Below are 27,407 nucleotides of genomic sequence, written 5' to 3' on the forward strand. Positions count from 1 at the left end.
TGATACTAGAATTTTTGTTAGTAAGTTCTAAGAGACAGATGTTTCAAATCAGAGTGTTTCAAATAGTCACAGAGATTTGTGGCCGCCTTGTCTCAGTCATTCAAGACATGAATAATGACTAAAAGGCGTAGGTTAACTGAAAATGCCTCTACCACGAGAAAGATACAAAAAGTTTAACAGTTATCATCTCTGGGTGATTTTCCTTGCTTATTTGTATTTCCAAAATGTACTACAGTGAGTATGTGTTTCCTTCATAATAATTATTCCTGCTTGTCCTTCTTTAAAAAAGTTTCTAAGATGTTTTTCTATCCATCTGTTACTACTACTGTTTCTTACAAATGTTGTATTCACGTGACATAAAAGAACAATTGAAAAGTTCAGTGGAGGGGGAAAAAAAGATAAATTTTATAGACCAAAACCAAAAATCGATTGAGCTAGTTTCCTTGATATTACCTATATTGTAAACATATTTTCAGTGTGAAAACTTGGTAAAGGTAGAGCAGAATTTTTGAAATTGGAATGATACCTGAAAATTCTGTACCTGTGGTCACTGTATCTATAGAACTGAGAATACAGAGGTCCAGTAAACGTCTGTTACATTACGTTACACACACTCAGCTAAGGGTTACTGAGTTTTGGATTCTCTTAAAGAATTGTACGTGTTAGCCTCATTCAGGGCTAAGAAAGAACTGAGTCTAATAATGTCCAGGTTATCTAAAAACAAATCCCATGATAATTACACTTACTTCTGAGTTTCCTCACATGGAAGACAGGCAGAGCAGTCTTCCTGGAGACTGTGAAGACAATTAATACAACATAGGAACTGTAGCTTCTGTAGGCACAAGGCAATTGCTACTATAAGGAGAGCTGCCAGGACCACGTTTCTGAACTGTGCATCAGTAACTTCGAAAATGGTACTCGTGTTCCTGGCTTCAATCACGGTAATTAGAATAGCAAGACTTGGACCTGTGACCATCCAACTGTTAAAACTAAAGACAAGCCCAGGATTTCCCCCAAGCATTCTATAGGCTGAAAATAATCTTTCGGATATTGTTGCAGTCTCAGCCCAAACCCAAACCCAAACCACGTTGCATTGTAATGTACTGAAGTGATGTGGTAAGCAACAGCACTGAAAGCCAGCAGAAGCCCACGGGGTTTCTTTCCATCAGACGTCCCATGATCGTTTATGGATAAATGAAGGAGGCCTGCTTCAGAGACTCGTAGCGAACAATGGCTCCATGGGTAAAGCATTAGGCAAAGCGGCTTCGTTAACATCTACTCAGTAATGCTCAGCCAGGGAAATGTGTCATGAGCCAGTGGACTTTGGCAGGTATATTCTCGCAATGCTGGACGTCAGAAATATACAGGGCAGCCAGATGAGGCTCTCTGCTTAGTTACCTGTTGCTCTGAGAGCTGCAATAGCTCGTGGGGGGGGTTTAGGAAAAGAGAGGTCTTGCCATTTTCCAGAAATCTCATTTGGATTGCAAAACAAAAAAGACAGAGAGGCCCAATAAGAATGACACAGAGCATGTTGTCTGCAATGTAACACACGCCACTGTGTTCCCCAAAGATTCATTTCCTAAAAGAGGCAAGTAAGACAGAATTACTTTGGAGATTTTAATTAGATGACGCACCCCACCTTCATCGCTTACTCCTTACCGAGCAGACTGGGCCACTTGGAAACCACACCTCACGTCAAATTTAACTAGGGAAGTGTGACATCCAAGCTGTTGACAGAGCACTGTTACTTTTCTCAAACAGTTCACTTGCAGGCATCGTTAGAGAACTGCCCCTTGGACCAACGTGTAGAGAACAACACAAAAAGTCTAAGTGTGACCCGCAGAACTTGCTAGTGACCCACTGAAGATATCTTGCAGGGCTGCTCTCAAGAATCAGTGCTGTCCACGCTACTTACCAAGATAACTAGCAGCATCTGGCCCGGTTAAGTGTTTGGAAACCCAGTTGTCAAATAGAGAGAAAACCTGGTGTTTAAAAATTGGTGCCCAGAAAGTGTTATCTCTTCTTCCTCCAATCAGGGCTCTTTTTATTCCAGTTGGATGGCTTCACCCACCTTTATTGAACATGGGTAACTAGGCCAGCAATTTTCAAGAGATCGGTTAGTTCAATACAAGGAGTCTTACTGTTTACAATACCTGCAGGGACTGTTTTAGGTTATAAAGCCCTCTCACAGAAATCTGATCTCACTAGGGAAAGAAGAAATTTGTCTAAGGCATTGTCCTTTCTAGTCTCAATACCTTGAGGACAAACCTGTTATATAATTCAGCTCTTTACTATTTCCTTTACAACTGAGGCATCTTGGTTTTCTGCTGTAACACTGAATAACACCCTGTTCAAGATATTCAAAATCCAACTGGAATATAGTATTCTCAGCCAGAGCACTTAAATATTTCTTCAACCTTAGAAATCCTTCAGTCATTTGCTGAACTAGTATAACACCTAAGTGAACTAAGAAAAATAAACTGTTGATTCAAACATCTCTCTGTGTATAATGTTTTCTCTTGACAAGTTATTGTGTCCAAGACAAAACAAATCCCTTTGACGGTATTAGGAACTGGATGACTTCATTTTAAGTTACTGGGTAAATTAGGGGCCAAGTCTGGAGGAGTGACTGAGTGAAAATGAGCTGGCTTCGGTGAGGACCACTGGGGGCTTTTTCTTAGCTTTCCCTGAGGCTGAAAATTTGAAGACACATTGGTATTTTCTGATTGCTCTGCTGCTGGAGTTAGCCAGCTGGACCCTAATTCTGATAATTGACGTCACCTCCCTTTTTAGACATTCTGCTGCTTCATTAACTTAAAAGTTGGGGTCAAATCGTATGTTACACGTACCGTACCATAAAATGTAATTCTTCATTTTTCAAATATTATCTTCGGATATGTAAACCTTAAATGTCTTAAATATGGTATACTTTATACACTGGTAAGTATATTAGCTTCTTTGACACAAATTCCAGGAATATAAATCCTCCTCAGAGAATGTCCTGCCTCCCAAGAGTAACTTCAACTTGGGGACTCTTGGAGGACCATCATGACTTCTCCGATGGACGAGAGATCGTACTGGGAATTAGACAAGACACAGCTAAGCTATTCCTCAATTCATACGTTAGAGAACAATGACCACACTGGAAGAAACCTGAAAGCTTCTGAGTTCCTCTCTCTCAAACCCCCTAAGACTGAGTGGCATAGAGGATGTTATGAAATTCCAACTTTCCACGCATGAGGAGGAGTTTTAGGAACTCACAGCGGAATGCAGCGAGCATTCAGGAAGTTAAGGTGGGGACTCTGGTTGGCATGGAAGAGCACTTTTAGAAAATGTACTCTTGAAAATGATCATTAACATGCGAGAACCTAACAGGCTTCAAAAGTGCATAAGCAGCCACTTTTACTAAAATGTTGGATCCTTGCAGCGGACGATATAAATTGCATATAACATGCAAGACACTACAACTTATAGTTAAATTGAATACTAGGGCATGCATCTGTTCTCTGGGAGGTTTTTTTTCTAATGGAAAGAGATATTATCTATGTATGCAGAGAGAGAGAGGGACTAGAAAAATGGACATTTGTGTCCCCCTTTTCTCTTATATTTCAAACACAGACATCACTGAGCCAGCACCACTACATGGGACCTGAACTATTTTAATTGTAAGCAACTGCCTTATTCTAGAGAGGTCTGACTAGTTAAATTTACAAAGGCAAGTAGCTGCTTTATTATTATTTTTTTAACAAATTTCTCCTTCAGTGACTATCCATGGTTTTCAGTAGGTGAGGCTTCAGACCTTTTACAGGGATAAGGTTTTGATTTAGGAAAAACTCACAAAAACTCAATTCTCCTATCACCCCAGGTTGGCAAACTACAGCCCATGGACCAAATCCAGCCCAATGCAGGTCTGTGTATAAATACAGTTTTATTAGAACACAGTCACAACCATTCATTTTTGGATCATCTGTGGCTGTTTTCATGTTTCAGGGGTAGAACTAAGTACACTGGTTCCCCCTTATCCATGGTTTTGCTTTCAAGGTTTCAGCTACCCATTGGTCAACCGTGGTCTGAAAACAGTAAATGAAAAATTCCAGAAATAAATAATTCATGAGCTTTAAGTTGTGTGCTGTTCTGAGTAGCACGGGGAAATCTCGCACTGCTCCACTCTGTCCTGCCTGGGACGTGACTCATCCCTTTGTCCAGCGCATCCACACTGTATACGCCACCTGCCTGTTAGTACAGGAGAAACACAGTGTGTATGTACACACATACATAGCACTCGGTACTAGCCACGGCTTCAGGTATCCGCTGGGGGTCTTGGAACGTATCCCCCATGGATGAGGGGGAACTACTATATTGCAACGGACATTTATTATCTGGCCGTTTAAGGAAATGTTTTTGGACACTTGGCTTAAAATATAGTGAATAAATATTACCGTCAACATAAATGTAGTGATACGGGAAATGATCTCTCCAGAGACATTAGAAGTTTGAGATTTTTTTCTGAAGCACGATCTTTTCTCTGAAATCTTGCAAATGACTACATACAGTATGAGTGTAAGGTAGGAAGGGAGGGTGTTGGATGGAGCTGAGTTGATAGAGCTAACCGCCATGTTATATTTTGTCACGTTAGATTTTAAATGCATCTTCTCTTAAGACAAAAGTTGTCAAGTTAATCTAAATTCAAGTGTGATTTTGGTGAATTCAATTCCTGGCTTTTAAAAACCAGTTTTCTGCCAGTAAACCGTTTATTATAACTTAAGATGTGTTACAGTCACGTCTTCATACTTAGAAATCAGCATCACATTCTAAAATCTCACGGACACTCATAGTGTCCGCTGAACGCTCACTCACTATCATCTCTCGGAACGTCCACTCTCGACTGCAGCATAGAACATACAGATGTCGGCCACTTCACACCGCCCTGTCTTTCTTCAGCGCTGCCGTTAAAAGCTGGAAGTCAGGTTTGTTCCCTATTGGATCATGAATGTCCTGAGTTGGCTCAGAAAGGGCAGCTCTGGGTACTGACTTACCTCACGGCACCAGGGAAAGGGAGAGTTAGAAAATGAAACTATGTAACTCTAAACAAGAAATAGATGAGTTAAAAGAAAAACAACAGTATTGCCTAGTGAGCCTTTTTCCTTTAGAAATTTTGACACGGCAGTAGTCGAATTTCACGTGGCAGATTATTTTCATGGCAAATAACCACTTGCTTAAGGCTTTGTTCTAGTGCAGCCTTGTTGAGATTTAAACTTGTCCCACCAGCCACTGTTTTTTTTACACTGAAGGCTTCTCCCACCAAGTGCTACGCATGCCCTGCGGTGGCTTCAGAAGGCCCTCCCTTTCACTTGCTCATGCATTTGTATGTCTATGGTTGTATGTGACTGTTTTCCTGTTGTATAAAGTAGCAGTGTTAGTAATTAGGGTTAGTTTTTATCTTATTTCATTCGAAATGGATGTGAAACTTTACGGGCATACCTAGACTGCAGCCCCATGCAAGCAAGCAAAAAGCAAAATATTGAAAATGGAAGATAAAGAGAAACTGGCTAGCAGGCAGCTAAACTCACCCTTTTGTACAGCCTATGGTCCACCAGGGGGCTTTGGACAGTAAAACAACACCAAAGAGCTATTAGCATGTGAGGGTCACAACAGAAATCTTATAAATAGCTTTATTTCAACAAAAAAGACTATAAAGGTTTCCTTTTTTGGTTGTTTTTGGAAAAAAAGAAAAGGAGAGTGGTGGTGGGATATGTGAAATGAGCAGGTAGGAAATTCACCGATTTATTTTTCAGTCTAAAAATGCTGGGGTCCATGACTGAGCAAAATCCTTAAGGAAATGGGACACTTCTTATTGATTCCTGAAGCCACTTCCTACCTACCTTTTCTGAGAGGGTGTCATATGAGGTTTCCTATTTTAATGCTTCTAGGGGACAACACAGATGACAGTTTCTCTTAAAATAATATTCAATAACCCAGAATGGCAACAGGGTGACACTCATTCTAGGGAAAATGAGTTCAAACTTCTGGGACAGATTTTTCAGGATTTCTTCAGGTTCCTTCATTGAATATATGGGAATGGAAAGTGAATAGTGACCTTACACAGTCAGTAGACAAAGGTTTTATTCCAATTTGCCTGCACATTTTTCTAGCATCTGGAATATCAAAGGGCAAGTAAAGAAAAGAGCCAGTAGGGGTCATTGTTTAATCCCAAATAATGAACAGAAATTCAGATCCATAATCTGATGCTCTCTTCATAAAAAAACTTATTAGCTTCATGAGGATATTACTGGTTAAAATACGGACCAAAGAAAGGCAAAATCCTCATGAAATGCTTTTCTACTTGTTTACAAAAGGAGAACTCTAAAAACATGAGTGAGACGATTCCTTCGTTCAGCCTTCTGTGGGAAGCAGCCTTTCAGGCGTTTATGTTTTGCTTAAATATCTTACCCTCTCAATTCACTCAGTTCACCAAATGTAAACATGGTAGGCTCTGGCCAAAAAAAAAAAAAAAAAAGAAGAAAATGAACATGGGACCTTATGTAGTTTTGCTCACAATGACCAAGGTGGCATTACCTATACATATTTTCAAAGTTTGAGGATAAGACCAGAAGAACCAAGGAGAATTTAACTTGTGAACATTTGTTTGACGTGGCTTAAGGAAGAGCCACGTGGAGGCGATTTCCTCGAAGATAAAACCTGCTAGGAAAGTGTTAATCACAGACTCAGCAGTGCTGGATTGAATCCTCCTGGGTTTTTTGTTTTGCAGGAGGAAGAGGAAAAGGGGAGAAGAGTGTGAGCACGTGTAAGAATATATGGCAAAGGGTCCAGGTAAGGCCTTGATATTTTCACCAAAGGAAGAAAATCAACTCCTCTATTTGGCTGCAAGTCCCCTAAGGCTAAGTCAAAGGTATGAGTAAATAATAAGGAAACAGAGACTGACTTTGGTAAGGCCTGGAGGATTCATTTCATTACGTCCTGGCCATGCCGCATATTCTGATATGCATTTCCTAACAAGACTTGCTATTTCAGAGTATTGATATGGGCACCTCATTGCTTAGCGTCACGGGGAAAACCCCATCACTGCGTGGTGGAGAGCAAACGCTCTGCGGAGGAATACGGTAAATGTGCATGAGCTGCCCTGGCAGCATTCTAGCTAGAGAACACCGTATATAACCTAAAAAATGTTCCTTTAAAAGTTTTTATCACTGTGCATGTGTGGTTCTGTCCACATTCCCTTCCATGGTCATGTAAACGAATTATTTTGTTAATTTAAGTAAAAGTGCACACAAGTAGCCAGTTAACCCCTAGTAAGTCTCAAAGTTAGAATACTGTCAAAGTTAGCAAGTAGACAGTTTGAGGGGAAAAAAAACTAAAGTGAAACCTCTGAGAATCAAACTGCACCTGGACACTCGGGCTTTGGGTACAATTAAACAGGAAAGAGGAAATCAGACATTAAAGAGCTTGCTTTCAAGTTTGGGTCTGTAAACTTCATCGCTCCCGATGCACAGAGAAGCGACAAAACTACGTGGAGAGCTATCTAAACACAGCTCAGTCGGCCAATGTCACAGTGGTCAGGCTGGAATATTAACCCAAGCAAAGAAAAGAAAAACACGGTTCACCAGCCCCCAAAATCTGAGTTAAGGACCTCGTCTTCACCAAGGCATCCCAAACTCAGGAAAACAAAGAGAAACTCCCCTGGCGTAGCTCTGCAGGAAGATGCTGGGGTCACCGGAGCCCACTTCTAGTTGGAAATGCGCCTCTGTCTCGGCTGTGTTTCCTGCCCTGCCCAGTTTCATTCTGACCGCCTCTCCTGTTTCTCATCACAGACTAGCTGGAATTGGTCACTTGATGGAGGGTGTTAGCTCTGACACGGCCAGTAGAGGGCACCAACTATTTAGTGGGAATTCTACATCAGGAAATTTGGATGGCATTAGTGGTGTCTCAACCTTCCCTTCAGAATAGAAACTCTGTGTCTTTTCTGTTTGGACACACGTTAGCACAGTAAGGGTTTAGAGTGAAGAACACACTGCTAAAGAAAAATCTGGAATGAAAAGCCAGTCTGCCTAAGTTGTCCTCGCACCCAAATTAAAACAAAAACACTGGCATGATCTCCGTGGTTCAATCTCTACACAGCATCGTCTGGAACAGCGACCGGTATTCTTATGGCAGCAACTCAGTCCCTAGTTAAAGAGTTCTGTTATCCTAGCGTCATTTGGGACGTGTACCCTGATTATTTGTGGGGGATTAGCTTCACCAAGGAGTTCATGAGTGGGTAAGGCGATGAGGGTGGTTTTATTATTCTCGACGAGGAACATGTCGGGATGAGGGTTAATGTACCTGTGGCGACAGCGGCGTAGAAACCTCATTATTTTTCGAGCAGCCTGGTCCTGCTTTTTGGTTAGCAAACTGCTCCTGAAAAAGCCAGAATATGAATTACTGTCACGAGAAGCTGTAAAGCCTCATGTGCGAAAGTTGAAAGCAGGTCAGCGGCGAGAGAAAACTCTTAACCAAACAGCTCATGTCGCAAATCCAACAGCACAAGCCTATTTATGGTTCTGAGTCTGGGCATCACTGGGGGAGAAGGAAGGAGGGGACGACAGACACTTTCACCTACTTGGAGGGAGATAATAAAAAGACTAAAGAGAAGATGTCCTGTAACTGTTCTGCCCCAAGTCTTTGTAAGCTCGTTTGTTCAAAAAGGCATTAGACAGACTTTCTCGGTTTAGAAATTGATTCGCCTGTGTTTGCTGCTCTCTTTGGGCTATTATTTTCTAAACTTCTTTCGTCAGTGTATTTTCCGGTGCTAGAAGTTTTTATTACACTCTTCAAAATGGAGTGGCTTAGTACTACTCACTCTCCCAAGGTCTTAGGTATAGAAACGCTACAATTTAGACGGCTATATTACAGTGCCACCTTTCTGAGTAGGAACTGTGGTCCAGCCAGACTCTGATATGAGGTGAAACTGGGTGGTGGCATCAAAATGATTGGATGGGGGGTGGGGAGAGAGAAAGGAGACGCTAAATAGACAAAAACAGGCAAAGAGGACAGGTGTAACTCTACGAACACGTGACATCTAGACTGGTCTGGGAAGAAAAGAGCTGCAAGATGCTTTACTCCTTGTACAGGCCTATGTGTCAACAAGGGGCAGTTCTCTGGACTCAGTTGGGGTTCTCTTGGCCGCCACGAATCTTGACCCACCTGAGTTTCTGCTGTACGATGACTGCCGTCCGCCGAGCCTGCCGTCTCCTGCCACACTTTTTATAACTCCGGTAAAACTTCTGGATCAGCACAGCAGCACGCCGGCTCTGCTGAAATTTTTTTTGTTCGTAGTAACTTCGGAATTTGCTCTGGATCAGGATGGCAGCCTGTGTCATCTTTTTATAAAGTGCATACTGCAGGGGGAACAAGAAGAAGCACAGCAGTAACAAGGGGGGCCACGCAGGCCTGGGTGTCCTCTGAGCCCACCAGGTGGGGACGGCAAGAAGGAAAACTTTTCCCTTTCTTTTCATATTCTCTGGGGGTGCATCATTAAAGAGGCAAACTAGGCATCTTTTCACCTACCTTTCCAAAATGCAAAATGTTACTTTAAGGGTTTCCTTCAGACAATGCATTGATTTAAATGTGGGTTTTTTCCCCCCAAATATCAAAATTGTTTGCCCTTTTTGGAAAAAAGTTTTAATGGCAATAAACTGAGACATTTAGGAATCGAAAAAGTATTATTTAGGAGGTAAAACTTGAAATGCTGAAGACGGATATTTCCTATCCAATTTGGAAACATTTTAAATTAACCTCCCATTTTTAATTGGATGCCTCCCAATTCCTGCCAAACACAAATCTACTTAGCGGTCAGCATCTGATTTCTAACTAGCATTCCCCTCGACAAATTTCTGAGTTACAAGGTCCCAAATACAAGGCTTATCATGAAACGCTGACACCTTTAAGCCATTTTAACCTGCAAAAGATTAACGCTCGTAAGACCGACAGTGGGGTGAAGCCATGAAACTTGGAAAGCGGCCCCGGAGCCGGGGACGGCTTGGGAGCCAGGCCCAGCACCCTCCGGCCAGCTTGCCGCAGAGATGGAAAGTGAGGCATGAAGGCACGGTGCGGGGAGGATGTGTCCTCTTCCCTATCAGAGTCCAGGCAGGAAAAATGCAGAGCTCTCCAGATTTTAAAAAAAGACTATGTCCAGATTGCTAACGACACAGACTACAAGTCTGGGGACAGGAAGTCACAGAGAAGCGCTTTGCTCACAAGAAGGCGACTTACCATCAGAGGGACAAGTATTCCTCAGAAAATCCCTGTGCCTAAGTATCTCTCTGCATGTACGAGGTGGAGTGAGGAAAGGAAACAGACACAGGGCCCTTCTGCAAGAATCCTGCTTAGTCTTATCTGACCCGCCTGACATTTGCATTTGGCCAAAAGTCTTTTAAGACAAGGACGCTGCATCCTACAGCGTTTCCATCGCCTTGACCCGTGCGCTCTGCATAGTCAGAACCTCCCGGGCCACGGTGAAGCACGATGGGAAAAAGGGAAACATCTTCAGGGGCTCACAGGGTTCACGGCAATTGTTCTGGACGGATTGTTTAGATGGACACTGGCCAAGAAAATGTCCAATGACTGTTACTGCTGAAACCCACTGCGACGGCATCACCACGTGGTCCCCAGAGGATAGATGTGCTGTGGTGAGGTGGCCGGGCGAGGGGGGTATGCCTACGGAATGACCGTGCCATCTTAATGGCCCCTTCTTGTAGCTGGTGATGGGTGTGAAGTGTGTGACTCTGGTGGAATGGTTTGTGAGAGGACTTGGGTGTATCATTACCTTCAAGGCTATCCATGTCAGCTTGGGGGAGAAACAGAAAATACAAGATTAATGTTAGATTGCCGAATAGAAGGAAATGAAAAACCAGAACCAGAACCAATGAAACTCCCAACCGAAAAAAAAAAAAAAAAAGGAAAAAAGGCAACCTGGCTATCTTCATGCCTTCCATCTTCCAAAATACTTGTCTTATATTTGTCAGTATTTTTTTTTAAATGCCTTCCGACTTTCTGGTTGTAGCCAACACTTCTTTGGGAGGGGATTAAAAAAAAAACCAAACTCACATTTTGGAATTAATACCTGCTGAAATCACAGACTTGAAACTTGATTCTGAGTATTGCTCGGGCTAACAGCAAGCCAGGATGGTTCCCTGCTGTGGGGCTACAGGGACCGTGGTGTCAGCGTTTACACAATAAACCTTCATTTCCTGGGATCACGAACTCAATCGGCTATAAGCTAAAGAGGCTCCCCGCCCCTCACCGTTAGAGCTTAATCCTAAAGAAACTTGAGAACATGGCAACCTGAATCAGACAAATGCTAGAAATAACAAGAGAACAGAATCCTGGATTTCTGTGTGGCTGGTATACATTCCTTAAACAAAAATGTAAGACCTACCGAAAGCACAACCTAATAAAAGGTTCTAGAATCTACTGACAGGACCGAGTTTTATTGTATGAACCGGTCAGAACTCAATTCGGCAATTTTTAACATTTTATCACCACCTAGGTGGTTAGAAAGGTCTAATATTTACTTAATCTCTCTGAGCCTCAGCTTCTTCATCTGCAAAATGGAAATAAAATTGTTGACTTCAGATATTTTTGTAAGGAGAAAATGAGATGATGAGCATAAAAGATCCAGGACGTGCTAGGTGCTCTCTTCCCCACTGATGGGAGCTACATGACCCCGCAGGTAGTTTCAGAAATAGCAATACTGCACGAAAGAGTAACTCAGATACTCTTCCTGCAACACTTAACTAAGGAATACAAAACAGTCTGGAATACAAAACGGTTTAAGATATTCTGGGCTTCTTCAGATTTTTACAATTCTTCATTTTAAATCGGATAAGAAGAAGCCAAAAGGAAAAACCACTAAGGATTATGTAATGTATATAATTCAAGGTCAACAATAACAGTTAGTATTTACCTACTCCAATCACCATATTAAATTCCCTTGAGTTCTTTAATTACTAAATAGTTTATAGGTAAAATGACTGAGACACAGAGCCTTATTTCAGACACAAATAACTTCCTCTGTATCAGACCAATGCTGCAGGCAGGTGATACCACTAAGAGGCCAACGATCTGAACAAAAATTATTTTGCGGCATTAGTTGCAGGTGGCTTTTTGTTTGCTTGTTTTTGTTTTTTTCCCTTCTGGAACATTTCCCTTTGGTGTTTCTTTTTTTTTTTTGCGGTACGTTGGCCTCTCACTGTTGTGGCCTCTCCCGTTGCGGACCACAGGCTCCAGACGCACAGGCTCAGCGGCCGTGGCTCACGGGCCCAGCCGCTCCGTGGCATAGTGGGATTCTCCCGGACGGGGCACGAACCCGTGTCCCCTGCATCGGCAGGCGGACTCTCAACCGCTGCGCCACCAGGGACGCCCCCCTTTGGCTTTTAATCAAGGCAATTCAAAGTCAGTCTTTGGATCAGGCACTGGATGTTGTGCTCTTTGCCAAACCACACACCAGACCCCCCCAGGCCTGTTTGGATGCTGTGTGACTAAGGCACGTTCCCATGGCGACCCAGAAGCTGGCTCACCTGTTTATATTTTCTGTAACAACGCTGAATGACAGCTGCTGCCACTTCCTGCTGCTCCCGCAAGGGTCGGCCCTTCAAGGGAAAGTGAGGCAAGAAATAATGATGTAGTATAAAGAATGCAACTGTCCCAAGACTTAAATGGAATCATGACTCATTTAATTGACTTTCTCAGAACTGAGACCAGAGGTTTACCAAAATGCAGTGATAAGTTAGTATCAGGATAAATTAAAAAAATGAATTTACAGAATAACTCTCTGATTATTCCTGCTTCTAAATAGAACCATCATATTTGGATGTTAGGAGGCCTAAAACAATATTCATTTTCAAAGTATTTAAAGAATTAGGTATTGCACTATTTGCCCTTATAAATTTCTGCTCTCTGCTGTCTTTCCTAAGATAACACCAAGTCCTCTACTTTTGTTTTTATTTATTTATTTATTTATTTTTGGCTGCATTGGGTCTTTGTTGCTGCGCTCGGGCTGTCTCTAGTTGCGGCGAGCGGGGGCTACTCTTCGTTGTGGTGCACGGGCTTCTCACTGCGGTGGTTTCTCTTGCTGCAGAGCATAGGCTCTAGGTGCACAGGCTTCAGTAGTTGTGGCATATAGGCTCCGTAGTTGTGGCTCTCGGGCTGTAGAGCGCAGGCTCAGCAGTTGTGGTGCACGGGCTTAGTTGCTCCGTGGCATGTGGGATCTTCCCGGACCAGGGCTCGAACCCGTGTCCACTGCATTGGCAGATGAATTCTTAACCACTGCACCACCAGGGAAGTCTGGGTCCTCTACTTTTGGATCAATGATCGATGGCTCGTAACACCTTCTGAAGGAGGTCAGAGACTCCTCTGAGAAACTGTGGAAGGCTCTGGACCCTCTCCCACCAAAAATGCACTTTACCATAAAATTTTAGGACAATCAGTCACCAGGCCTCCAGCTAGAAACCCCTGTTCTAGGTCATAAATTCCTTGTGGCAGAGGTGTCAACTTACTTTATATTAATTAGATAATAAATATCCATTATTATTACCAACAGTCAGTTCAGATGGTGACAACCATCACACTACTTGTCAGTTTTATTTCACTAAAGCTTCTGACAATTATTAATAATCTCATGGGACCTAATTAATAATGTCAAATAACAATTCTATTGATTCAGAAGAAAAAAAAAGAAACAGCATATGTTTTGGTTTGAACGACTCTGACTTTCCCGACCTTAAGAGTGTCACCGCATCAGGACTCTGTTGTCTTTTACCTTGTACTTCCGGAAAGCTGTCTGGACAAGCCTGGCCGCTTCATAGAGTTCTCTCTGTTCGTGATCAGACAGAGTCAGCTGAGCAAATTCATTCTCCACCTTCTCACTGGTAGACGCACTCAGGAATTCAGACCAGTCTGCGGCGGAGGGAAGGCTGGGTTTCTCGAAAGCTATTTCACTGACCGGTGAGCCTACAGGGCTCAGGCTGGTATTAGAAGAAGGGGTTAGAGGCTCGTTATATGCACTTCTGAAACAAGAGGAGACACAGGGGAGAGAGGCTGGTGATTGGTTTGCAGGATGCATTGCACGCTGGTCAACGAGACAAGATGGTACCTACTGTGGACCATGAGGGATATGCCTTCCCTCAGTCCAGAGAGCTGCTAAGCAGACTCTGAATGTCCTTCCATCAGTAACTTCACACTGAGCACCTGTTATGAGTTTAGTACTGTGCTAAGTACTATATCCACTGAGTCCACTATCCAATCGTGAAACTTCAGCTGAACGGGCGGGGGAACACCAGGATACATCATCTCCTGCGCTCGGACGTGGGAAGAAAAATCACGGGAGAGGTGAGGACATGAGGGGCCCTTGGAAGAGGCAATGGAACTCGTCTTAACGCTTCCTTCCTTCCTTGACAAGGCCCTTCATTACACGGAACTCCTCCGATCCAGTGGGCCTCCGGAGCCTCCACGTAAACCCAGGAGCTCGCCCTGGGGAGTGGCCCACGAACACTACTGACCTGATCTGGGCGGCGTTTGGCAGATGGTCCGCGTCAGCTAGGTAACCGGCCAGCCAGCTCATCGTACTGCTGATGGTGGCCGCGTCTGTCCTCTCCAATGCCGGGGACTCGGTGGGCACAAAGTTCTCCTGCTTGATCCGCTCAGGGGTGGCTTCGATGATGTGCTCTGCCAAGGTCATCATGTTCACCTGGGGCCCAGAGGTCACAGAACACTCAGGTCAGGGTGGCACCTTAGAGGTTATCCAGGCCTACCCCCACTCCCCCCACCGTGGAAAGAAAGAAAGGGGAGAGGGCGGGCTTACACCTCAGTCCAGTGCCCTCCCATCTCATCGTAAGGTTTTCCGATTCACGTGAACGTGCTGAGATCCCAGATCTGATTACCTCCACATCACAGTTTGGTCCCAAACCTTAAGTCTTCGAGAACGTCTGGCTTGTGCCCACTCTCCACTCTCAGCTAGGATCAACCAGTTAAGGATGCTATGACTGGGCAGTCCTGGTCATATTATTGTAGTGACACTACTGGTTACCTGACCACCATCACCCCATTGTGCCTTGCCCAGAGAACCCCAGTTTTGTAGAGAGCAGCAACGAGCCAACGTCCAAGGGACAGCTCGTGACTGATACGAGCCAACTATCCTAATCCCCTTCTTGGTTTCCCACCTTCCGTGCACCAAGGAGGGGAGGATCCGTGACCCACTTCTGGACAGGAGCCTGCACAGAAGTCTGCTGGGTGGGCTGTGGGCAAAGCTTTTGCTTTCCTGATGAAAGGTATCGATGCACCTGGCCCTTTCCCCCTCCTCTTCCTGCTCTGACTACAGATGAGCTCCAGAAGCTACATTACAACCATAAAGCAACAAGCACGAAGACGAAAGGCAAAAGAACAGAAAATCCAGAAAAAATCCTGGTCCCGGATGGCATTATTGAGCAACTGAACCTCTGAACTTCTGTGAGAAAAATAAGTCATTTTCTTATTAAACCCCTGGAGTTAGGTTGCTGATACCTGCACCCAAAATACATTCCTAATGGATACATTTAGGAATCCTCAAAACTAGTCTGGAGTAGATATATTTGGTCAGAATCAGAGATATGACCTTGTTTTTAAAAGTTTCCTTGCACATCTCTTGAAAATGGAAGTTGAAATATAGCAGTTTAAGTTTTTAAGTGAATTGAAAATGTTCTGAAAGGATCTATACAAAAATGACAAAATGCTTATCTTACACCATGCGTGAACCTGAAAAACATTATGCTAAGTGAAAGAAGCCAGACACAGAATATGACAGGTTATGATTCCATTTATACAACATTTCTAGAAAAAGCAAAATTCTGGGGGAGAGAAATCAGATCAGTGGTTGCCCAGGGCTGGTATAGGAACAGAGGGTGACTGCAAAGGGGCACAGGGAACTTTTGGGGTGTGATGGAAGTGTTCTAAATGGGACCGCGATGATTGCACAGCTGTATAAATTCACAAAAGTTCATTACACTGGGCACTTAAAGTGAGTGAATTTTATGGTATGTAAATTACACCTAAATAAAACTCTTAAAAACACTTATCTTGGGTAATTTTCTAAATTTTCAACAAAGAACAAGAATTATTGTGACAGGAATAAAAATGAAAACATTTAAGGAAAAAAATATCACAGCTTTTCTTTTCCTTTTATATTGGCTCTCTTGGTTTGTGAGTCAAACAGGAGGAGGTAAGTCCTACCTTGATTTTTTTTCATGAAAGTATTAAAAAGTGGAATTTCTTGAGACTGAAGGTTATAACTATCTGTAGTCACTCCTCTCCCAAACCCTCTATTTTATAAACACGTGTCAGTGTAAGAAAACCTTAATATCATAATAAATGCAACATTTTGAGATACCAAGTACCTGATTTTTCATTGTGATAGCTACAAAAGGCAATGGAATTTAAATGACTTTCAGGTTTTTTATTCAAATGATGTTGGGTTTTTATTTAAATTCTCTTTGGGTCCTAGTATATAAGCAGTTTTCATAAATGGTCTTGGATATCTAAAAAGAACACTGATATGTGTGTATATATATATATATATATTTTTTTTTTTTTTTCCGGTACGCGGGCCTCTCACCGTTGTGGCCTCTCCCGTTGCGGAGAACAGGCTCCGAACGCGCAGGCTCAGCGGCCATGGCCCACGGGCCCAGCCGCTCCGCTGCATGCGGGATCCTCCCGGACCGGGGCACGAACCCGTGTCCCCTGCATCGGCAGGCGGACTCTCAACCACTGCGCCACCAGGGAAGCCCTGATATGTATATTTACTAGGTGTATTCATACATCTACATAATTATATATATACCATACATTAAATATACATGGTCAAACTTTCTAATTGTATTGTCAATATTTTCATATCCTCTTCATACTTGAGCTGACAAATTTTGAAACAATTGTGTTAGTCTCACACTATGATTATAGTTATGGTTCCACATTTCTTCAATCTTTACTTGCTTTAATATTTAGAAGCTATGTTGTTAGGTGCATAATGGCTCATTACAGTCATACCGTTTTGACAAATTTTATATATATATATATATGTGTATATATATATATATATACACTATTTACCTTACCTGTACTTTTTATCTTTTTTCTTTTTCTTTTCATTTGTCTGTTATATCTTTACCTATCACATCATTTTCATTCTTTCTGTTTCATTTCATTTAAATTCTTTTACAAGCAGCATATAGTATATTTTGCTTCCTTTTTTTTTTTTAACCCAATCTGAGAATCTTTTAATAGAATTAACAGTTTCCAAAGTGGGAATAAGTCATGTTTGAAAATATTCCTATAATATTATGTTATAGAGTATTATTTCTGTTGTTGCTTTTTTCTTTATTACCATTACTGAACTTTTCCTGAATGGGCCAAATTTTCTTTTTTCCCCCTTAAATGACATAGAAATTCTGTAGCCTGTTTTAACACTACCTATTAACTTGACATTTCTAACAAGCATATTTCAGGCTACACATATCTATCAATATAATAATTGGAACAAACTTTGATTTTCCCTGGACAGGGGAACTGCTTTGATACACTTTTACCTTCCTTTCCCTACCTCCCTGGTTTTGTTAAAACAATTTAGAATCTTAGTTCTAGGTTATTTTTTGAAACATTATTCCTCTTTTATTTAAAGAATTGCTTATTGTGCAACCACACTATCAATAATTATTCAGAGATATCAGTATTACTGGTTTTACTGTTCACTCCTCCATGAACTCTGGCTTGCCATTTCTTGAATTATTTCACTAATTTTAATTGTTAATTTTTTCATTTGGCTAAAATGCTTCTTTAGACTGCTGCTTTTTCCATAGGTATGTGGTCTTAAATTAGTAAAATATTCTCTGAAGTTTCAGTGAAAATATAAAGTAGATTTTTTTTTAGGTTATTTTCTATTTCCTGCATCAACTGTTTCAGTAAGGGCCAGTTGCTCTAAAGCTGTGCTATCCAATGGCTTTTCAAACTTAAATTAATTAAACTTAAGTAAAATTAGAAATTCAATTCCCTATTCGCACTGAATACATTTCCAATGCTCAGTACCACACATGGCCACTGGCCACCATATTGGACAGGGCAGACATAGAATGTTTCCATCACTAAAGAAAGTTCTGGTGGACAGCACTGTTCTAGACGCTCATCTTAGTTCCCCTCTTTTAAGCTGCTGATTTTCATAGTCTGGTGATTTATTATTATATGTTTATATTTATAAATGTTGTTCTAGATTGCTCAGAATTAATATCTAGTATGGGCTCCATCAGAAATTGTTTAAAACAGGGCTTTAACTATGGCAGGTCAAATCCAGCTAGCTAACTGTTTGTGTAAATAAAGTTTTATTGGCACATGGCCCACTCATTTGTTTAATATTGTCTAAGGCTGCTTTTGTGCTACAAAGGCAGACTGAATAGTCATGACAAAGTCTGTCTTGGCCACAAAGCCTGAAATATTTACTATTTGGCCCTTTCCAGAAAAAATGTGCCAACCCCTCATCTCAAATATTATTTGATTTCCTGGGGAAGGCCTCCCCACAATTGCAGTGGTTGGTAGATCAGTAGTGCGGCGCCCACCACGCACCAGGGATGGAAACATACTGGTAAGCGTGCATGATTCTTGTCCTGTGCTAAACAGTAGGGGCTGGTAGGAAGGGTCCCCTGGGGTGCAATGAACAGGAGTGTTTTAGCAACCAGACCTATCTAGGAATGCTGTCTGGGATACGAGATCCCCATCATTTCTACAGGCACAGGTGCCCTAGTGAATTTCTTATGGGAGTTTTCTCCTTTTATATTTGTTTTGGATTCTATCGATGGGAAGAGGGAAAGAGAGGAAGTCAGACACATGTTCTGAGGATGCTCATTTTGTCCTCCGCATAGAGTATATTTTAATTAATGGAATTTGCTTGTTTAAGAGCCTAACCTCAAATTTACTTCAGTATGTATTCTCTTAATCTATAACAACTGTGATGCCCTAAAAGGATCCTGGATTTATCATAAAAGCAGTCAATTATCAGCTTTGGGGATATTCCACTGCACCTCATGAGAGCCTCAGACGATATATGCCTTTACAGGGGCTAGATGCTTGTTGTGCTTATCAAATCACTTACATCATTCAAATTCTACCCACAGGCCTCCTGTTTTAGCCATTATCAGGCTGTGACTCTAACTAGTATTTAAACAGCAAAATCAGTCACCCTGGATGCAAGGAGGGAGCAAAAGACTTATTGTAGGAGTTTTGAGGAGCTAGTACAAGGCTCTACTGAGATCTGGGTCCCTGGTATTTAGGCCCTGTTCACAATGCTTGACTCACAAGTGAAAATGTGGCCCAAGTAAAGAAGACACGCCAAAATTCTTATATATAAGCCCAGACTTCGAACCCTTCGCCGGTGAGAAAATGACATGACCTCTGGAAATTGGCAGTAAAGACCAAGGAAGCTAGGACGGATGGACCAGCCTCTGCAGGTTTACCTTCCCCACGCTCACCTGTATGTCATCCATGGGTTGTGAGCACTCCTCACTTTCTGCACTATCACGGTAGGACCCCAGCTCTGTGTTCACCACCTCTCTGTTAGCCATCATCAGGACACTCATTGGTTCCCGTGGACGCACCTGTGAAGGTGTTGCATCCTTTCCTACACTGGTCCCCTTCGGATTTCCAGTCACCTGTACTGTAGACACACCAATGTAAAGATCTTTGGAATTCCACTTTACTACCGGCTGAGATCCAGAGGCTTGGAATCCTGCAGTCTCTGGAGTGGGAGGGGAGATTTCCCGGCTGTAGTCCCTCACTCCTTCACTGGGGCTGATTGTCTCGGGGACAGACTGCTTAGAACTAGGGCTCTGCTTCCTGATATTTGGCTGTTCCAGACTCAGTGCAGTGGAAAGCAGCTTCTCCTGCCTTGCCTGGAAGTACTCAGGGTTCAATTTATGCTTTTTGGGAGCTGGATAATCTTTGTGGCTCTCACTGCTGTAGTAATTAGAGGGTTCAGACCGAGGTCTTCTCAGCTCTGAAAAGTACAGTAGAAAGGATAGTCAGGACAGGCGATACAATTAGGAATCCTAAAGAATTAACACTTTCTCTATGCCTGAGAGACACAAAGTGCAAAGCCAGAACTCAAGACATGTCCCTAACATTTCAATATTCCCCAGCAGCACATACTATATTCAGATAATCCTCCTCCAAAATCTGTAGTTCTTTCTTGCACGAACATAGATTTTTTTTTTCTACTTTCTGCAGTTTTGGGGTGGGATGGGCCGGGGGAAGCACTAGGCATTCTAATAACTAAAAGGAAAATTAGAAACACTAAAAAAAAAAAAAAAACCCCAAACCCTTAAATGTACGTGAATATCCTATGGACTTTTCTGAGGGTAGCTGCACGAAAGCAAAAGGGAAATCTGCCAAGTTCTGGGATGTAATCCTTTAAAATGTTTACCTGGATTGGTACTTGCAATGACGGTGACTCCTTTGGGTATTTCTGGGGAGTGGATTGTTTCGCTGTGCCACTGGGTCATCCAGCTCTCTGCACTGGGTTCCTCACTTGCAGGACAGTGGATTCTGGGGTTCTGGCCAAGCTGAGCCTGCTCGTCCCTCTGCAGGTGCTCCAGACACTCTGCTAATTTCACATGACCCCTTGACCTGGCAATTCCCAAAGGCAGCCTTCCTAGAGAGTCCGGAATAGAGATAGCCCGACGGTCCCACTTGTACAGCACGACAGCTGCTTCTAAGTGCCCGAGAGCACATGCCCACATCTGAAAAAAGAGAGAGACAAAGCGAGCTTCCTCAATACGAGTTAAAAAACATATTTGACTTTTGCCACTGCTGCCAATTGACTAATTGGTCCTTGGCACCGATCTCAATGGGGCCATAAAACGTTACCATTACAAAGTAGCTGTGACACGTGTCGTATGTTCAACAAGGGATAATACAAAGGGAACCAAGCGCATCCCTACGCCAGCCTAGAAAAACAGTTCGGGGAATAAATGAACCCATTTCTTACCAGAGGAGTACAGGAGAAGTGGTCCACATTCAAGGGGTCAACCTCCAGTTCCAAATCAATGCTATCTGCATGCTTTGTGCTGGAACGAACAGCACCAGAAATTACCGCACAATGAATCCACGTTAAAAAATACCAGAACGTTATGAAACCCACAGAGATGAAACCAAACTGGGCGTCTCACATTCCTGGCGTGAGGAAATAGAGTCCCAGACTCCCTAGGGCGCTCTGGGCTCTCTGTTTTGCCAGAGGTCCAGGGGAAATAAAAAGTCCAATGTTGGGCTTCCCTGGTGGTGCAGCGGTTGAGAATCTGCCTGTCAATGCAGGGGACACGGGTTCGAGCCCTGGTCTGGGAAGATCCCACATGCCGCGGAGCAACTGGGCCCATGAGCCACAACTACTGAGCCTGCGCGTCTGGAGCCTGTGCTCCGCAACGAGAGAGGCCGCGACAGGGTGAGGCCTGCGCACCGCGATGAAGAGTGGCCCCCGCTTGCCACAACTAGAGAAAGGCCTCGCACAGAAACGAAGACCCAATACAGCCAAAAATAAATAAATAAATTTATAAGAAAAAAAAACAAACGTCCAATGTTTAGTTCAGCATCTCACTCAGGACTTCTCGGGCAGAAGTTCATAGAACTTCTTGGAACTGTCCACAGAGAGAGCCCTTTGCTCTCAGGCTACCACGCTCCCCGAATAGCCAGATTTCCCTCCACCACTGGACACCCTAAGAGGAACGCCTGCTGAGGGGTGAGGATGACAGCGTCCGTCTGGCCCCAGCCTTACCGCCATTTGATCAGGGTCTGGATGAGGGTGGCGTAACCCTGGGCTGCGGCCAGGTGGAGGAGGGTCATTCCACGGAAAGTCTTTGAGTGGATCAGATGCTTGGACTTTGCCCAGCAGGCCCGGCTCATCATCTTCTCGCACACGACAACCACGCGGCTCTCAAAGCAGCTCCCCAGGGTCCCAGGGCCAGACGCGCACTGTAATGAAATGGCACATGTTCCGATCGGAGGACCAAAGGCCCTGTACCAAGTCAGCATTCGGATGCCGGGGTGGGAAACCAGTGCGTTATGATTTGCAGCGGAAAACGGGAAGCATGAAGCTGAAAATAAGACATCTCGAAAGGGAGAACAGAACGTGCTGCGTCCAGCTCAGCGGCACATGTCCGCAGCCGGGCACACAGTAATTTTCTGTCACTGTACGGACGTCAGAGTCTGTCTGCTGCAGCTGACACTCTGATTGTGAACTTCGTGCTGATCCAGCTCAGGGAAAGTATATACTGCTAAAAAGAAACGAACAGAAAACGTGGCCCCAGCCTCCCAGCTGAAGTAAACACTGCAGGCAGTAAACTGTCAGGGGAGAGTAAGGCAGGGTAACTTATGCTTCCACCACCGGCTGCCTGGAGCTCCTGACTCCCCTGCTCCTTCTGAAGGAGAATTAAGTCACTTAGATGGGGATTTTTCTCCCTAAAGAAGCACTTAGAAATATCCAGTAATACATTTGCAACAACATGGATGGACCTTGAGGGCATTACATTAAGTGAAATAGGTCAGAGAAAGACAAATACCGTATGATGCCACTTACATGAGGAATCTTAACACACACACACACACACACACACACACACACACATACACAAAAGCCTCCTGACTTCATAGATACAGAGAACAGCCTGATAGTTGCCAGAGGTAGGGGGAGGAGGTGGGAAAAATGGGTGAAGGGGGTCAAAAGTTATAAAACAAATAAGTCCTGGGGATGTAATGTACAGCATGGCAACTATAGTTCATAAGACTGTACTGCGTACTGGCAAGTTGCTAAGACAGCAGATCTTAAAAGTTCTCGACACAAGGAAAAAAAGTTTGTAACTATGTGTGATGATGGGTGTTAACTAGGCTTATCATGGTGATGATTTGGCGAAATGTATACAAATACCGAATCACCATGTTGTGCACCCGGAACTTACATGATATTATATGTCAATTATATCTCAATTGAAAAAACAGATTTTAGGGCTTCCCTGGTGGCACAGTGGTTGAGAGTCCGCCTGCCGATGCAGGGGACACGGGTTCGTGCCCCGGTCCGGGAGGATCCCGCATGCCGCGGAGCGGCTGGGCCCGTGAGCCACGGCCGCTGGGCCTGCGCGTCCGGAGCCTGTGCTCCGCAACGGGAGAGGCCACAGCAGTGAGAGGCCCACGTACCGCAAAAAAACCAAAAAAACAGATTTTAAAAAATCCAGTAATAATCCAGTCCTTTATATAAAACAAAAAGGACACTGGGGAAGGCGTGAGAGACCCTGAAATTTAAGCGTTCTTGCTAACCACAGAGGCACACGAGAAAGAGAAATGCACTCATGTTAGCCACCTGGCTTTCTTCTCTTTTTTGTAAAAGGAGGTTGTGAAAGAAGAAAAATAAAATCAAAGTTAGGAACCTCAACGGCTTATCTGAGTCTCTGCTCCAGCACTTTTACGTTTCACAACCCCCCGCCCCTGCCCCACCCCGAATAAATGGCCCTTCTGGTCTAATTCTCCTCTCTGGTATTATTTTAAAGGTATTTTGTCCAGTTACAAACCCCATGAAATTCAATTACTACAGAAACACTGTTGCTCCTCATTGTTTTCTGTTTTGAAATCTGGAAAAAAAAAAACGCCTGCAAAAATAAAAAGGCAGAGGACGGTTAATGTCACCCCCACTAGAACTGTCGTGACATGTTTAGAGGAGCACAGCCGGGCAACCCCGACCTTCAGCAGAATGACCTTGACTCGAAAGGCCCAGACAGACACATTCAGGGGCACACGGAAGTCACTGGGTAGTAAGCAAAGAGGGAATTTCTTTGCATTAACAAAAACAGCTCCACCTCTATCACATAAGGTGGACACAGATATTTATCGAAGCCAGCTTAAACCGATGAAAGAGTATTCAGTAGCAGTTAATATGGGATCAGACAATAGGCCAGTTGCCAGATAGTTGAGTTATAAAATGACACTACTCTCCATTCCCTTTATGCAGCCTTTGTTGGTGAAAGAAAAAGGATTTCGTGGGAATCTCTTATTTTAGCCATGAGATAGATAGCAAATAATGTTTACTTCTTTTTATAAAACAGCAGCATCAGGTGGACAGGAAGCCTTAATAATACTTTCCTTTGTGCCAAGTCTTTCCTTTTCCACTGATTTCTGAAGATAAGGAGAGAAATAAGAAGGAAATTCCCGGAAAAAGGTTAGTTTCGGGGGTGTGGTACCGTATGCTTTGTTTTCGTCTATTGTGACGAAATAGATGTGTTTCATCTATTATTAAAAATATTACTAATATTTGATATTTACAAGGATCATAAAACTCCAAATGTTCACTTTAAAATATAATCGTTCAGAAAAAAATCAACATTCATCTTGAAGAGAAAGAGGGGGAATTATTTGAGGTTTTTAGGTGATGTCTCAGCGGTGGAGGTAAGAAACACCATCAGTCCCTTTAAATTCATTCTAGGGGACTTCCCTGGTGGCGCAGGAGTTAAGAATCTGCCTGCCAATGCAGGGGAAAACGGGCTTAATCCCTGGTCCGGGAAGATCTCACATGCTACGGAGCAACTAAGCCCGTGCGCCACAACTACGGAGCCCACACTCCTAGAGCCCGTGCTCCGCAACAAGAGAAGCCACCGCAGTGAGAAGCCCATGCACTGCAACAAAGAGTAGCCCCCACTCGCCGCAACTAGAGAAAGCCTGCACGCAGCAATGAAGACCCAACAAAGCCCAAAAAAAAAAAAAATTAATTAATTAATTTAAAAAATTTATTCTAGGGCCTCCTGAAAAATAATTTCTGCCTAGGAAACTTCCCCAAAATGAAGCTCCTAAATGAAATTGACATAAAGCCTTCAAGACTAACGGGACTCTAAAATAATATTTGATGATTTCCCCGTACCTGACAATAGTAATGCGTTCATCCCGGAACTGATGAAAAAGCATTTGTAACAACGACAGAATGTATAATGTTCTACTATTCTGCACTGAAAAATTACAGAAACAGTTTCTCTGGGCCCTTATAAAACAATTATGTTTTCTATTTATACTTAAGATAAAGATAGAACACAAAACACAAAATAGGTTCTAATTGAACTCTGAGCCCAGCGAATCTGAGTCATCGCTTGGCCTCTGTTCTGTCACTGGATGCCCGCCCTCCCGCTGTCAGATAACTGCAGTGAGTTCTGAGATCAGTAAGTGATTCAAGGCTTAGGAAGGTGAACCACTGAGAAGCCCCACAGTCCAAGGCTTCTTCCCTAACACAGAGTTGAATACTCAGAAACACAGGGACTACAAAGCACCCCCCTGCCTCTTGCCTCTTCCAGGAAGGGTGCCAGCAGCAGCAGAGAAGGGACTTGTGATCGACAGCCTCGCACATCAATAAAACATTAGACACCATGAAAGGCGACAGTCCGCGCAGACTCGTACCTGAGCTTGGCTTCCTCCGTTCCCACTACCGCTGCCCCCTCCGCTGCTCCCTCCTCCGCTCCCCTGCTTGTGCTGCTGGGACCCGGTCATCTCAGCCATCCTCCTTTCCATCTGCTCCAGTCGCTCAAGGATGGACATCCTGAACTGGTTATCTAGGGCAGAACAAGGAAGAGTGAGGTTGTGTTCTGGAAGAAGGGCCATTAACACGTGGCCTAGGCGAGCCTGCAGGACGGGCATCCAAGATGGCCACCGACCCAACCAAATCACCGGGCTTTGCCCAGGCTGGATGTCTCCAGTGCGGTAGTGACCCTGACACTTCACATAAGACTGCAGCCTCGACAGCAGCCCAAAGTTCTCAGCGAAAGGAACAGAAAACCCCTTTTTGTCAAGGTCCTGGTTTCAGGTTCCTGGACCTCATTTCTTTGGCAAATTCCCCAATGGAAACCTTGAAGAGAGATCTGGTTGAAAGGCCCCTAGAGCAAACAAATGAAATGAATACAATTTAATTTAAATCACTGGAAGAAAGCAATCACTATGGGAAAGAAGAACACACACAACCCCACACAGATACAGATATCTAGATTTTTTTTTTAAGTAGTATCTTTTACCCACACACTGGAAAAAAAAAAGATTTTCTGATCCAGGCTCTAGCCACAGACACACACATACATTAGAGCTGGAGTTAGGTAAGAGCAAATGCAAAGGCCCTGAGGCAGAACGTTCCAGGAGCAGAAGCCATGTGGCTGGACCACAGCAGAGAGGAGAGCAGAAGATGAAGCTGGAGAGGGGGGTAAGGACCAATCAGGACACAGTTAAGAACACTGGCTGTGCCATAGGATGGTTGTGTAACTTTGAACAAAACCTTTGGTGTCTCAGTTTCCTTAACTTTTTTTTTTTTTTTTTTTTTTTTTTTTGCGGTACGCGGGCCTCTCACTGTTGTGGCCTCTCCCGTTGCGGAGCACAGGCTCCAGATGTGCAGGCTCAGCGGCCATGGCTCACGGGCCCAGCCGCTCCACAGCATGTGGGATCTTCCTGGACCAGGGCACGAACCCGCATCCCCTGCATCGGCAGGCGGACTCTCAACCACTGCGCCACCAGGGAAGCCCTCCTTAACTCTTAAATGGGGATAGTAACTGTCCTTACCTCCGAGGGGTGTTGAGAGAATTTAATGAAGTAACAGATGAAAATGCTCAGGACATGGGTAAGTCCCAGATAAACGTGCCAGCCATCAGCATCACCTTGTGGCATGTGAATGAAATGTCTTGGGAAATTGATCAAACACCTGTGACAACATAGTTCTTCCTCAAAATTGCTAATGGAGTCACTATTTTCCAAATACAGACAACTGAATCATGAAAAGGAGTACCCTCGGGGAATATTTTATCAGCGTTCCTTGCCATCCTGACTGTAAATCCTGACACTAGTGGGTAAAGCGTATCGATCCTACGAGAGATTAAAAAGTGGACGGAGCTAACACTTACCGAATCCGTGCCAGTCACTGTGTAAATAACTTGACAAATGTTAACTCATTTACCCTCACGGCCATTGTGTGAGGCCGGTCCTGTCACTGTCTTCATTTTACAGATGAAGACACTGAGGCATGAAAAGATACCTGGCTTCTCCGTCTCCAGGACCCGGAGCTAAGCCCCCATGTGACAACAGGAAGGGAAACTTATGGGAAGAGAAGATGCACAAGGATCAGATGGACTTACCCGAGGGAACGGAACTTTTTTTCTCAAAGTAAAAAGATAGTAAATACGTTTTCAATTCGGTATTGAAAACGGGGAAGTTTTCAATACCGAATGTCAAATTGGTCTCACTTCTCTAAAGCACAAAAGCAAGAGGAGGTAGACTGCTTTTCAAGACTTGTGGTATTATTTTCTTAGTAAGCTATTTCCAGGAACAACGCGAGAGGAAAA

The 27,407-nt window shown here is 43.6% G+C and overlaps 1 protein-coding gene across 19 annotated transcripts in view; it reads right to left on the reverse strand.

Annotated features, from left to right (window-relative positions):
* The window catches only part of CAMTA1 (calmodulin binding transcription activator 1), an 894,146-nt gene that overhangs the window by 6,728 nt on the left and 860,011 nt on the right, over window positions 1–27,407 (reverse strand). For 9 of the 19 annotated variants that reach the window (XM_060283626.1, XM_060283601.1, XM_060283622.1 and 6 more), the window contains 12 exons: window positions 25,489–25,640; window positions 21,836–22,032; window positions 21,056–21,134; window positions 20,492–20,807; window positions 19,542–20,065; window positions 14,556–14,743; window positions 13,817–14,063; window positions 12,576–12,647; window positions 10,823–10,843; window positions 9,202–9,395; window positions 8,341–8,415; window positions 5,571–5,601 (listed from right to left, as the gene is read on the reverse strand). In XM_060283626.1, coding sequence (XP_060139609.1) covers window positions 5,571–5,601; window positions 8,341–8,415; window positions 9,202–9,395; window positions 10,823–10,843; window positions 12,576–12,647; window positions 13,817–14,063; window positions 14,556–14,743; window positions 19,542–20,065; window positions 20,492–20,807; window positions 21,056–21,134; window positions 21,836–22,032; window positions 25,489–25,640 — 2,096 coding nt within the window. The remainder of the gene's footprint in view (window positions 1–5,570; window positions 5,602–8,340; window positions 8,416–9,201; window positions 9,396–10,822; window positions 10,844–12,575; window positions 12,648–13,816; window positions 14,064–14,555; window positions 14,744–19,541; window positions 20,066–20,491; window positions 20,808–21,055; window positions 21,135–21,835; window positions 22,033–25,488; window positions 25,641–27,407) is intronic. The other 10 variants (XM_060283652.1, XM_060283647.1, XM_060283632.1 and 7 more) reach the window with 9 other exon arrangements.

Source organism: Globicephala melas, chromosome 1 (genome assembly GCF_963455315.2).
Source record: "Globicephala melas chromosome 1, mGloMel1.2, whole genome shotgun sequence".
NCBI lineage: Eukaryota > Metazoa > Chordata > Mammalia > Artiodactyla > Delphinidae > Globicephala > Globicephala melas.